The sequence below is a fragment of the Choloepus didactylus genome, chromosome 17 (genome assembly GCF_015220235.1).
Source record: "Choloepus didactylus isolate mChoDid1 chromosome 17, mChoDid1.pri, whole genome shotgun sequence".
Classification (NCBI taxonomy): Eukaryota; Metazoa; Chordata; class Mammalia; order Pilosa; family Megalonychidae; genus Choloepus; species Choloepus didactylus.
Genome location: NC_051323.1, coordinates 77,766,440 through 77,780,723, shown reverse-complemented (window position 1 = coordinate 77,780,723; position 14,284 = coordinate 77,766,440). Strand labels below are relative to the sequence as shown.

Genomic DNA, 14,284 nt, shown 5'->3' with positions numbered 1-14,284 from the left:
CTTTTAATCTGCACTACCAAGTCAGACTTTTAATCTGCACTACCAAGTCACAATATCATATTCTTTCCTACATCTTATCTCTATTCTATGGGAGAATATCCTGAACTTTTTCAAAATTAAAATACCCTTTAAAATATTGTAATTAAGAAAAGTTTAAAATTTTAATGCTCATAGTTAAAAAAGAAAAAGACAAACCCCCAGAACTGAAGGACAGCAAGTGACAGGAGCATCACACGCCCAACATGTAAATGGAGAACTGAGAGCCAGAACAAAACAAAACCAAACGTTATTTTTTATCTGCAGAAAGCTCAAGATTAGCATAGTTCACTTTTCAGGGTTTTTTTTTTTTTTTTTTTTTTTTGTATCATCAGAGAGTACATCATCATCAGTACATCTTGTTTCAGCTGGAGTGGGAAGTTAGAGGGAGGCTGGTGGAAAGAAATCCCCCAAAAATGGAAGTGGTTACAGCATCAAACAGCAGTGCTCTCTCTCCTGCACAGAGCACTGGCAAGGAGCCCAGCAGATCCCCAAAGCCTAGAGCAGAAGTCCCTGCCCAGGACCCTTGGCTTATCTGGCATCAAATCCTGATCACCTACAATCCCTGAAGCAACAAGCCTGACACCTGCAGTTGTTCTGTTCCCCTGGGTGAGAATTCACCAAGGAAAAAGGTGCGTCCTCACCTGGGGGCAATGACGTGGCGGGAGCACCGAGACCCCAGGCTCAGGCCCCACAAAACAGCCACCCGATACACGCAGGGGGAGAGGATGCCTTGAGCTGGGGAAGAGAGGACATCTTTGACAAGGATATACTTTGAGAGAGTTCATGGGAGTCTTCTGAGGGACTGTAAATGTATATCTTGATTTGTACCATGGCTAGGTGGGTGTGACCATAATTAAAAATTCACTAAGTTGAACACTAAAGGTTTACGATTTTACTATATACATGTTATACCTCGATTTTTAAAAAACACATCTCTACTGGATTTAGCAAAAATTGGTAAATGAATTAAAAAAATTATTTCCAGGCACATTAAGAAACGGGACCATGAGAAAAAGGACAATAGAAAAAGAGTCAACGTCAGGGGTTGCCAAGCTTTCCCAATAAGGGAAAGATAGTAAATATTTAGGTTTTTCAGGCTACATAAAGCCTCTATCACAAATTCTTCTTTTAAATTTTTTTAGAACACTTTAAAATATAAAAAGCATTCTTAGCACATGGCCCTTTTAAATGCAGAATGGAGACCAGATTTGGCAAGCAGGATATAGTGTGCTGACCCCTGACACATGCAATCAGGTTTCAGATTTATCAGACAGGTACGTTAAAGAACTGTGGGTACTGTGTTCCAGAAAACATGAGACTAGTGGGAGAATTTCACAAGAGAAGTATAATCTAATATAAGAGTCAAATGGAAATTCCAGAACTGAAAAGTACAATAACTGAAATTAACAAATCAATAGACGGGCTTAACAACAGATTTTTAACTTTTCAAAAACTAACATTTTAACAGGTTTTAATGGCTGAAGCAAGGATCAGCAAACAAAGTTCAGAAGAAAAATGAGCAGAAGCATAGAAAGAGAGAAAAGGATACACAAAAACTATAGGGGAACTGCAAGACAGTAAAAAGGATTAACATTCATGTAATTAGAAACCCAGAAGGAGAGGAGAATGGGGCAGAAGCTATATTAGAAAAGATAATGGCCATGAATATTCTGAAAGTAACGACAGACACTAAGCTATAGACGCAAGAAGCATTATGAACCCTATGTAGGAAAATTCAAACAGAACTACATGCATCTCATAATAAATCCATAAAAACCAATGAAAGAGAATCTTAAAAACAGAGAAAAATACATTAAGAGAAATACTGATAGCATAACTATAATATATTGTTTTATGTATTGTAACAAACGTACCACACAAATGCAAAAGCATAATTTTAATAATAGTTTTATGTATGTAACAAATGTACTACACAAATGCACAATGTTAATATAGGGAAAACTGTGTGTGTGAAAGGGGCATATATTGGAACTCTATACTTTCCGCACGCTGTTTCCAAAAACCTACAACTTCTCTAATGAAAAAAAGAGCAACACTAATATTTCAACTGACTTCTCAACAGAATAGATAGCCAGAAGACAATGGTATGCCACCTTCAAAATGCAAAAAGAAATTAAATGCTGATATATAAGCTAATCTATTTCCAAAGCAAATATCCTTTAAAAATGAAGACAAAATAAATATATTAGTAGAAGAACAAAAACAGAGAACTCATAACCAGCAGATCTCATTTAAAAAGTAGTAAAAATTAGTTTTTTTGAGAATAAAGAAAATGACCCCAGAGAAAAGCAAGGAAATGTAGGAAAGAAAGAGAAGGAACCGAAAGGGTTAAAATATATGGGTAAATTTACACACCAATGCAAAGTGTTGGCGGTGGGGTGGTGTATGGGGAATCCTGTATTTTGGGCATGATTGTTCTGTAAGCCCACAACTTCTCTAATATGTGTATTTATGCTATATGTAAATTTAAATGAATGTCAACCGTACCGAGTAAAAACGTGCTGTGGAGTTTTAGAGACATGGGGCATTCGTGACCACCCAGATCCCAAGTCGAGCACCTCTGCACCACCTCTGAGCTGCACCTGCACCCTCCCCACAGAGAAGGGCTACTCTGAGTTTTATGTTCCTCATTCCTTTACTTCTCATTACTACACATGCACATTTCCTTACGTACTTTTTATTTCGTTTTGTTTGTTTTTCCATTTATGTAAGTGGGATTGATCCATACACATCCTCTACAGCTTGTGTTTTTGCTTAACATGTCAGTGTGATACATCTATGATGGAACTGCCATTTATTCTTTTTGCTTGCTGTACAGTGTTTCTTTGCAGGACTGCTCCACAAATTATTTATCTGTTTTCCTGTGGATAGGGATTTGGTTTGTCTCCAGTTTTCTTCTATTAACACAGTGTTCCCATACCTCTTGGTTTACCTGTGTCAGAAATTTCTTGGGAATATACCTGGTAATGGAATTTTGGGTGTATAAGAAATGAGCATGTGAAAATTCAATAGGTAATGCCAGATTGTTTTCCAAAGAGACTGTCCCAATTTATATTCCTACCAACAGGGTATGAGAATTCTCAACCTGTACCTTTCCCTGCACTTGATATTGTCAGATTTCTTAATTTCTGCCAACCTCAGGGGAATAAAACATATCATGGAAGTACTGATTTACATTTCCCCGATAGCCAATGAACTGAGCATTTTTATATGTTTGCTGAATACTCCCACCTACTATTCAGCTATTCATGCCCTTTGTTCATTTTTCTTTCTTTCTCTCACTGATTTTTGGGGAGGGCAGGGAGTGGAATTCTTTGTATGGTTTGGATGCTAATCCTGTTGATATACAAGGGCAAATGTTTTCTCTCAATTTGTGGCTTGGCTTTTCTCTCCACTATGTTTTTTTGTTTTGTTTTGTTCTTGCCTAAAAAAGTTCTTCATTGAATGTAAAATAAATAAATCACTGTATTCAAAAATATATGTAGTATTAATATCCAAAACAATCACAACCCAAAAGGGGGAGGGGTAAATGTAGTTATAAATGTTTGCATTGAACGAGAACTGATAAAAGTACTAAGTTTTGCCCAATAAGTTAAATCTCTAGGATAACCAATAAAACAATAATAAAATGTGTAACAGCCCACAATGTCCAAGATGACAGGACAACATGGAGCAGAAGTAGCAAGGAACCAGATAACATAAATAGCAATACTGGAATTATTAGAAACAGACTGTAAAACAGCTACAATTAGTGTTGACAGGAACTGGGAACTAAAAATAAGTGACACCAAAGAGGTGAAAAGGAGTCAAATGGAATTGCTAGGACTAAAAAACTGAATATTCATAATTAAAAATGGAATAGGCTTCGCAGCAGATTAGATACCACTGAAGAGAGAATTGTGAACTGCAGATAAGCCAGAGGAAGCTACTGAGGACAAAGTAAAGAGAAGGAGACAAGTGGACAATACAGCAGAGAGCAAGAGAACCTGAAGATAGAAATTATCTAGTATAAGAACAGAGAGAAAAAAGACTGGAAAAAAAAATGAAAAGAAACACAGGGACCTATGGGACAACAGCAAAAGGTTTAACATTTGTGTAACTGAAGTCCTAGGTGAGGAGAAAGAAATTGGTGCAGAAAAAAAAAAATTTTTGAAGAAATGATGACCAAAACTTCCCAATTTGGCAAGAGACATAAATTACAGATTACAGAAGTTCAGCAAACCTCAAAGGATAAACTTGGTCAGAGAATATCCTGCCCAGAGGCATCATAATCAAACTGCTAAAAAGCAAATCAATGAAAATAATCTTGAAAGCAGGTAGAGAAAAAATGTCACATTATTTGTAGGAGAACAACAATGCAAATGACTGCAGATTTCTCATCAGAAACTCTGGAGTCAGTGGAACATCTTTAAAACTGCCCCCACCTCCCAAAAAAAGAACAGCTAACCCAGAATTCTAAATCCAGGGAAAAACATCCTTCAGGAATGAGGCAAAATACAGACATTCTCAGATGATGGAAAACGAAGAGGCTTTCTCGCCAGCAGAGCTGCTCTAAAGAAATGCCAAAGGAGAGCCTTGAGCCTCCAGGGGGCGAAACTTAGAACGTGAACTGCAGAAATGGTAAGTATGTAGGTCAATACAAGACTGTTCTCCTTTTCTGTTTAAAGCAGGTTTCTCATAGGTGACATACGGTTGGATCTTGTGGTTTTTGCTTTTGTTTTTAATCTAACCTGACAATCTCTGGTGTACATACAAAAATATATATGACCACTGACAGCAAAAACTATAAAACGTGGTGGAGATTTCAACGTACTATATATGACAACTTATAACAAAGAGGAGGGAGGGTTAACTGAACTATATGGTTGTTAGGCTTCTACATGTTATTTGAAGTAGTAAATTATTAACTCTCAGAAAACTGTGAAACATTAGATAGTATGTTGTAATCCACAGAGAAACTACTAAAAATATAATACAAAGAGACAGAACCAAGTATTCAACATACATATTAAAGTGGAACTCTAAAAAACTTTCCAATAATTCAAAAGAAGGCAGTAAAGGGGAATTGAAGAATAAAAAAAAAAAAAAGGGGACAGATAGACAACAAATAATAATACAGTGGATGTAAATCCAACCATATCAGTAATTACATTAAATGCTGATGGTATAAACACACCAATTAAAAGAAAGATTGTCATATTGGATTAAAAAATAAAACAAAACTCAACTACATGCTGTCTTCAAGAAGCCCACTTTAAATACCATGAACAGAAGACAATAACAGTAAAGGGATAGTAAAGACATATCATGCAAACACTAATCAAAAGAAAACTGGAGAGGCTATATTAAGTCAGACAAGGTAGACTTTAAAATAAGGAATATACCCAAGATAAACTCAGAAATTACACCATGATAAAAGGATCAATTCCCCAAGAAAAGATAATTCTAAATGTGTATGCATCTAACAACAGAGCTTCAAAACATATGAAGCAAAAACTGATAAAATTGCGAGGAGAAATAGACAAATCCATAATTACAGTTGGAGACATCAATATTTCTCTGTCAGTAATGGGTAGAATAAACACAATAGAAAATCAGCCAAGGGTGTAGAACATTTGAACAAGATTAGCAACCACTTTGATCTGACATTTATAGAACGTTCTGCCCAACAACAGCAGGATACACATTCTTTTCAGTGTATGTGGAACATTCACTAAGATACTTTATATTCTGGGCCATAAAACAAACCTTGATAGATATTAAAAAAACAAAACCATACAAAGTAGGTTCTCTGAGCATAACAGACTCAAAACAGAAATCGATACCACAAAGAGATCTGGAAAATCCCCAAGAATGTGGAAATTAAATAACAAATTTCTAAATACCATGAGTCAAAAATAAAGATAAAAGGGAAATTTGGAAATCTTTTAATAAAATGAAAATAAAAACAATATCAAAATCAGTGCAGTGTAGCTAAGGAAGTGCTTAGAGGGAAACTGATAGCATTAAATGCTTTTTTTTTTTTTAAAAAAGAAACATCTCAAGTCAATGACCCAAACTTTCAGTTTAAGAAACTAGAAAAAGAAGGGCAAATTGAAGCTCCCAAAAAAGCAGAAGGAAGGAAATAACAAAGAGCACAAGTCAAAGAAACTGAAAACAAAAGCAACAGAGAAAAATCAATAAAACCAAAAGATGAAAAAAGTTTTTGAAAATAGTAAAAATTGATAAACCTACCATCCATCTGCCCAAGTAAAATATAAAGAAGGCACAAATTACCAATACCACGAAAGAAAGAAGTGATTACAGACATTAAAATGATAAGGGAATATGACAAATAACTTTTACCCATAAATTTTGACAACTTAAGTAAACCAATTTCTTAAAAGGCACAAACTCCCAAGCAACTTCAAGAAGAAACAGATAACCTAAAAGGATGCAATTCCTTTACCTTATTATATGCTTGATTTGTAGTAAGATACTGCTTTCCAGGTTGGTGTTCAAAGCGCTCGTCAGGTACTGGTTGAACTCCTCAAAGAACATCTCGTTCCCCTCCTCGTACTTCCCGTAGTTCTCTGAGTACTCTTTCTGAATGCAGTGATTGGTCAGGTGGCAGGTTTTGTCTTGGAAGTCGTCAGCGTGATACGGCTCCGAGGCGGTCCGCAGCACGCCCTCTCTGTAGAGGTAGATGTTGTACTGGTGGTCCACCAAGACCCAGCTCCTGCAAGTCAACAGGAGCTCCGTGTTAGCAACTCATCCAGTTCCTCTAGACTGTGCACGTCAGTCCCCACACCTTGACGTTTTTGAGGGCAACAGGGGAAGGAGGTCAGTTCTGCGACTACATAAGGAAAACTATGACACTTGGCCAAGACGGGGGGACATCAGTACAATGACAAGGAGACTCTGATCCATTCGAAAGATGCAGCATTTTGAAGAGATTTGGATGGTTGATTTTAAAACCAACCTGTGACACATGCATTTGCAATCTTGCCTTTTTAATAATCTTACGAGGAAGACTGTTCGTTCTGAAGCTGATGTGACATAGGATTGATATTTAAGAAGCAGCAAGTCATCATGCAGCAGGACTCATCAGAGTCCAAGAGGAAGGGGGATGAGCAGGTCAGGGGCAAGCCGGAGACAGGCTGTTTTAGCTCAGAAAGCTCCACATGACCTCTTTGTACACACCAGGCCCTTTGCTCAGAAACTTAAAAAGTTCATATACCTGAGGTTCTAGTGGAGAAATCCGGAACAAACATAAAACTGTGAACAAACGCAGTCATGTGTTTGCGAAACCCACATAAAGTAGTGAGGACATATTATTTGGCAGGGTTGCACAATCTGTTGTGTCTGAAATATGTGTTCCATAAGCAAGCCCCATACATTTATACTCTTCTCTTTGGACTCATAAGTCATTTTTTTGAGAGGGAATATTAAAAAAGAAAAACCATAGTCTTAGTAACATTTTCTAGGAAGAAATAATAAAGAAAAAATAAACATTAAAAGAAAAATATAAAGTTAGGTACAGGAGCTCAGTTCCATTCAGCTGTGCTACACGTTGGGGCACATTAAACACTCCAACACTTCACCACACTTCCCGTCCCTCCCCGGCATGCACACACTCATTTTTTCTCGGAGGATTACCGAATGTCAAACTTGCGGTGACCTGGCTCCAGAAGTAAAGGGCGCTCGAGATACTTCTGGATCACGTGCACCTGGCCCTGGCTGTCGATGTAATCCAGCAGCTCGGCAGCCTCCGAGGAGATGAGAATGCCTTCACCTGACGGGATGGAATCAGGACAGGAGCTCGTCCAGTGCATCCCGGGAGGAAACGCTCTCCCGAAGGCGCCGTCTTAGCAGCCACCTGACGCCACACCCAGATCCACAGAGGGCTGTGGCCTCCGCTTCCCCATTTACCATCAGACCTAAGCCAGGGGCAGCCCCCGAGAGGGTCACAGCGGGGAAGGAGAGCAGGGGAGGGTCTCGCTTGGAGATTCCAGGTGATAACCTCCTATCTCATGGTTGGTGGAAAAGAAGGCGAGGGCACTGGACCAGGGTGAGAAATAAGTCCCAATGGCCAGTTGGTCTTCCAGGAAATAAAAGAACGTTCACACTGGCATGGTTTTTAAAAGCGTACGACAGCAGTTACAGAGACTACGCTCGTATGCTCGTTAGCTGGAACTGTGTCATGAGTATGATAAACCTCACCCTCTCCAAGCGTCACTCAACACATACGTAGTCAGTGCCATGGGGCAGAGAAGCGGGATATGGGGGTGAACAAGGCAGAGAGTCTAGTTTACACGGAGCTACGTCCTTCTGGGGGAGACTCGGATGAACAAGTACAGATTCTCGTGCTATGAGGGTTCAAGCCAGGAGGACACAAGAGCAAGAAGGCAGGAAGGAAGGGGCACAGAGGCTATTTAAGGCTGGAAAAGCCTTCTCTGACATGGCAACATTTGAGATGGGAAAAGTAGAAAATGAGTCAGGAAAGCCGATTCTAGGCACAGAGACAGGTGTAAGTGTGGGAGGGGCGGCCGGGCAGCCCTCGCGCTGCGGAGGGTGAGCCAGGCCGGGACCGAAGGAGACGAGCCGGAGATCTGAGCACATGGCTGCTGGGCAGCCACCACCAGGAATCCAGAACCTCCTCCAGTTGCACTGGGAAGCCAGCTGTTAAGTCTTCAGCAGGGAGTAACAAGATCAGATTTACCTTTTTAACGTCACCCTGGCTGAGAGAAGAACTGGCTGTGACGAGAACCAGGGATGAGGCCAGGCCACCACGTAGACTAGAGAATGGTGGCTTTGAGTTCGCATGGGAGCAGAAGTGGCAGGATGCAGTCCATTCAGAATGTATTCTGAAGGTGGGGCAAGCAAGACTGCTGATGCCTGAGGTAGAGACGGCAAGGAAAAGACCAGCCAACTCGGTTTTGGGCTGTGAAGACTGGGAGACTAGCAGGGAGGGCTGAAATGGGGCAGGCTGGGGGTGGGTACAGCTGGGAAGGAAATGAAGAGGCCCACATGGGACCTGTTAAGTTTGAGATGCTTTTTAGGGGTGTCGAGGTACCAAATGGATCAGGTGCTCAAGCAGACAGATCCAGCCTGGAGATATAAAGTCATCAGTCTACAGAGGGGTTTTTAAACTATATAACTCAACATGGTCTCTACCCTCAGGGGCTCAGGTTAGCACAGGGCCCTTCGTTTACACACGTCGTTACGAGCTCAGGGAACTGCACAAAGAGCGAATGGAGCCTGCGGGGAAGGACGCGAGGCTGTAATGCCAACTCACCTTTGGCACCAGCTGATGACTTTGCAATCCAAACACTGCCCTCTCCACTCTCCCTCCTGCTGTCGTAAGAAGCCAGAAAGAACTCCCTTTCATCGGTCCGTGAGTTTCTGACGGGAGGGTAGGGGCCATCCTGCGCTGCAGCCACCGGAGTCCCGAGGCTGGTCGGGTAGATCACGAAGGACTCGGGGAACCAGGTGCAGGCATCAGCCAGCTCGGGGCTCGTCTTGATCAGCCTGGAGGACACAGAGGGTCAGTCCTTCCCGGTGCCCCGTCAGGAGTCAGCTCGACTCGGAAGGGCCAGTCCCGCCCCAGGGGCTCCTCAGGGAGGGGCCAGCCAGGCCGAGCTGGTTCCCTTCTGGTCCACCACTTGCTCTCGGTCCCCTGCGCATCCGCCGGAACGCCGGCCCCGTCAATTCAACAGGAGGCTGGATGCCCGCAACTAGCTCCCTTCCAATGCATCCCGAAGGTAACCTAACTGGCAGGAATCCTGAACCAACGTCCCTTCAGCAGATGCTGTGCTTGAGCCAGATCCACAGTAAAAAAACAAAGAGAAGAACTGAAGAAATCATTAGGATGGCCAGCAGAAGTTCTATCTTGGTCCCAACCCTCAGGGGAGAAAGGCCGCCTGGGAACCGAAATTACCTAATGGCTTAATTCAGTTCTTTCCTCCTTTCCTTTAGGTCGGCCTGGCTTGGGTGACGAACAAAGAGCGAACCTTTCCAATGGGACACGGGACGCCAGGGCCCTAACTAAACCCCACCCCTCACCCCCGAGAGAACACAACTCAACAGGCGCAGCCAGGCCTGGGGCGGACGTAGCCTCAGCTTCCCCGGGGTCTCCCCTGCATGGACCGTCCGATCACTCGCAGGGAGAGGAGGCTCTAGCTGCCCATTTCACAAACGCAGAGTGGTCACAGGGAGTCGGGTAAACTTCAAGACCACGAGGTGGTACACGACACGGCTGGGGGGCGAGCCCGGGCTCAAGGGGTCCTGCACCGAGGCCCCCACCCCAGGGCTCCCACCCGGGCCAGAAGGGGCACCATCAGCCTGCTCGAGGTCCACCTGCAGGCCCGGCAGAGCCAACGCAGAGAGGAGGAAACGGCGTTCAAACTGAGATTAGAGACCGAGTTCCTTCAGAGTCAAAGGCAACAATTCAAAGTACCTGGCCTCAAAGGAAATGTACACGTACATACTCATTTCCAACTCAGCAAACGTTAAACCCTGTGCCCACATGGTGTGGCCGGTGTGACCAAAAAACTGCACTGAACGCTGTATCTAAATTCATGTAAAAACCCCGTTCCCATGAAGCACAGCGTGCTTGTTTCCTCGGGTGACGTTTCCCCCAATCACTGCAAGGGAGAGTCATGGCTGCGTTTCAGCGGCCCGCCAGGCCCCTGCGCGACACTGTTAAAATCAATAAAACAAAACAGCATTACCGTGGCTGAGACCCAGGATCACGTTTTAATGCATTTATTACGCAGGCAGCACACGTTACAAAGAAGGCTGTGTAAACTAAGAATGGTAACTAAGGTGAAACATAATTATCTACTTAAAAAAATAAATATGGATGCTTGTAAACTTAAAGGCTAATTACCAATGAAGAATCAAGCAGAGATGCGGAAGCTAGTGCTACGATCAGAACTGAAAGGGAAAAAGGTGAAAGAAGGTGAGACACAAATTTCACAATGAAGGACAATTATAATTTGCCATGGCAGAGCAAAAAGAAAAAGCTGCTTGTTTGTTGTGTGAAAGAGACATTTTTAGCAAATACATAGTGATTTGATAAGCAGTTTCCTCTTAACAGTCAAAAAAGAAATGATGAAATCAGTAACGTGAAACCAGAATTAAGTATCCAACAAAAAATTTTAAAACAATTTTTTAACAGGATCTGAGCTTGTAAACATAGTCAGCTATAAAATGGCTTGGATTTTTGCACAAAGAAAACCATTTTGGATGGAAAGATGGTGAATGAAATAATTTGGGGGAAAAGATTTAAAAAGATATTTTATAAACAGTGAAAAGATCTCCAATTAAGCTACAAACAACTGCCCATGAGTACAAAGCCACTGTAACAATATTAAAGCTTACATGATTCAAAATATGAAAAATCACAAATACTTTTCTTTAGCTTTAGGTAGTCATGTGACATCAGAGATGCCACCTAATGAATACTTTGGGAATGTTTTATCTCAAAGGATTTCCAAATATATGAAGAAACATTGTCAAATTGTCTAAAAAAAATCAAACTCATGGTGTAAATATTTTAAAATCTTCTACACCCAACAAAGAATTTCATCTACATATGAAAAATCAGTTTCTATCATGACAGAAAGCACTGCAAGCAAGGTTAGCTTAAAATTTGGATTTACTGGAATTTTAAGAGTGCCGAGGTTTCGTTACACTGTATGATACATGTTGAAAACACTTGTGCTCCGTTTCCCGAAGGAGACTCTGTGGAAAGCGTCACGGATACAATTGTTAAAAGGGCTCACTCTACACTGCAGAATGCTACAGTGATTCACAGTTCATGCACTGCAGAAAGAAACAGAAGACAGTGAATTTAAGGATACAGTGTTCCCTGTCAGGACTGACTGAGTCAGGGAAGGGTTTTATCAAGATACACCGTATTGTTACCTCCGATTCAGACTTTCTTGAGATAAAAGGAACACTTTCCAAATCATTATTTTCTTTCAATAATTTATTATTTCATTCAATGAAGATAAAAAATGGCAGTGTGACTTAATGTGTCACACTGTATGTGATCAAGCTAAATTTAAATTTCTAAGTGACAGCTGGGTGGTTGGAGAGATGATCAATAGAATCCTTTAGCTGGAAAATGCTTGGTATAGCCTTTAGTAGCTAGAAAATGTTTACCATAAACATATCCCTCAAGCAGCTTTGATTCATTTTAGGCCTAAAAGCCCTTGCAAGCTTGGCTTGCTGTGGCCTAATGTCAAAAGTTTACTCTCTGATCCTAGTTGTATTAATGAGACTTTCCCAGCTTTGCCTGCAGAGATAAGATTAGAGACCAAAGCAGATGGGACAAAGCCCGAGACACCAGATGGACTAATAAATCAGTGCCTTCCTCTCTGTGAAGAACAGGATCAAAGCCTGAATGGTCAGCAAAAGAAAAAGAGGACTAGAAGATAACAAAATACGCTGACCAGCACTAAGAAAGCAGGAGACCATTACTCACTTTAACGAATCTTGTGACTTTTACTTAGTTTTTCTCTTCTTTTCTTTTTTTTTCCTGCTTTCCTCTGGACCTCTGCCATTCCTTTGTCTGTTTGGGCTATAAAAGCCCAAATCACCCTTCTCACTTTGAACTGGTCTTGGAAAGATTTTTCCTCCATTTCCTTGTGGATGCATTCTTAACAAACCTGGCTTCTGCCAATGCAAAGAGACCCATTTCTCTGTTTGATGCAGAATCAGGTGGGCCTAACTATTGAAGACTGTGGTTTTTGACAGTAACATAAGGAAGAGAAAAGTTTATTTTTGATCTGGCTAGACAGGTATGAAAATTTATGTTGTAACTTCATAATACAAATCAGGAGTCATGATGCTACACATTTTTTAATGTGACTCCGTATACAGAGATTTTCATTGTAATATATAGCATGAGGCAAACTAACTGCAAAAACTAAAGAAAAGTCTGAAGAACACTCACTTGGTTGACGCACTTAGAGTCGCTTTTCAATTTATGCAATACCCCTTTGAATTCGATATTAATAATGTGTTGACACAAGAGTTGGTGAATTAACTTGTACAGACATAGTTTAAAAATTGGTATGCTTTGACTTGTAAGTCAAATCAATTCTTCTAAGAAAGGTGAACAAGTTTTGTCCACATGGATGCAAATATTAAAGGAAAATTATTTTCTGGTACTCAATCCAGTCACTGAAAAACTCTTATGTATGTAGGAATACTTAGGTATGTAAATCTACTTTTTCAAGCATAAACTTTAGGAACTCTAAATACAGATCAGGTATTTCCAATGAAAATTTAATTCCGATGTAAAATGTACTATAAATGTAAAGGACGCCCCAGATTTTGAAGACCCAGAATGAAAAAAGGATGTGAACGATGTACTTGGCTGCACACGCGTTCCACCAGCCACTGCGGAAAGAGCACCGGCGCCCTGCTGGGGCCGAGGGTCCACTAGAGCCGTGACAAACAGGAGCAGTGGTAAGGGGGGCTCCCACCTACAGCGAACTAGAAGGCAGGCGTCATTCAAAGCCTTCTCATAAGTTACCTCAATCAATCCTTGCCACGGAGAAGGAAACTTAGCCACAGAGTCAAACGTCCACCGGGCCTCAGCTGGGCCTCACGGCTCCCGACCCGGGAGGGCCCGGGGCTCCCAGAGTGAGGACATGAGCCCCGGGGAGCAGAGGACGAGCCGGAGCAGAGTGTCACCACTGCCCGAGAGTCCCCCCAGGGCGGATGCCGACCACCTGGAGCACGACAGCCGGGCCCCCAACTCAAGAGGGCCAACTCGGAGGCGCCTTCACCGGGAGCCGGGGGTCGGGGCTGAGGCGAGCCTGCAGCGGCAGCCCCCGCCGGGACGCCTGCTTCCCTCCCCTTGGGTCAGGTCTCTGCAGAGAGCCCTCCCCCAGACACCTGTCCCAGGCTCTGCTCCCGGGGGGGACCCAGGAGGCACCGCTTTCTTTATCAAGCAGCGAACTGCAAAGTTTCAGTCATCAAGTAGCTCGAAGAAGCCCCAGAAGAGCTACTTGCTGGCTTTTTCAGTAAAGGAAATTTTTGCCCTTTAGAAATCATCAATCATCCCAGAGTTTTGCTTCTGTTTTTCAGGAAGAAAACAAAATTCATTCATGTAAAACGCTGAAAGAGCAGGTCTGAGAGGACCCTCACCTCACCAGAGAAGCTTTGCGGCACAGTCTGTCGGCCCCTCTGTAGTAATTCACCAGCTGCACCAGCCCCGGCTCGTGCC

General features: G+C 42.1%; 1 protein-coding gene across 6 annotated transcripts in view; it reads right to left on the bottom strand.

Annotated features, from left to right (window-relative positions):
- Window positions 1-14,284, bottom strand: part of TTL (tubulin tyrosine ligase) — a 28,611-nt gene that overhangs the window by 12,261 nt on the left and 2,066 nt on the right. For all 6 annotated transcript variants that reach the window (XR_005212459.1, XM_037807688.1, XM_037807690.1 and 3 more), the window contains exons 2-5: window positions 14,206-14,284; window positions 9,338-9,570; window positions 7,699-7,834; window positions 6,509-6,778 (exon numbers count right to left, since the gene is read on the bottom strand). Coding sequence is in view for 5 of the 6 variants with exons in the window: in XM_037807688.1 (XP_037663616.1) it covers window positions 6,509-6,778; window positions 7,699-7,834; window positions 9,338-9,570; window positions 14,206-14,284 (718 nt within the window). In the remaining variant the exon portion in view is untranslated. The remainder of the gene's footprint in view (window positions 1-6,508; window positions 6,779-7,698; window positions 7,835-9,337; window positions 9,571-14,205) is intronic.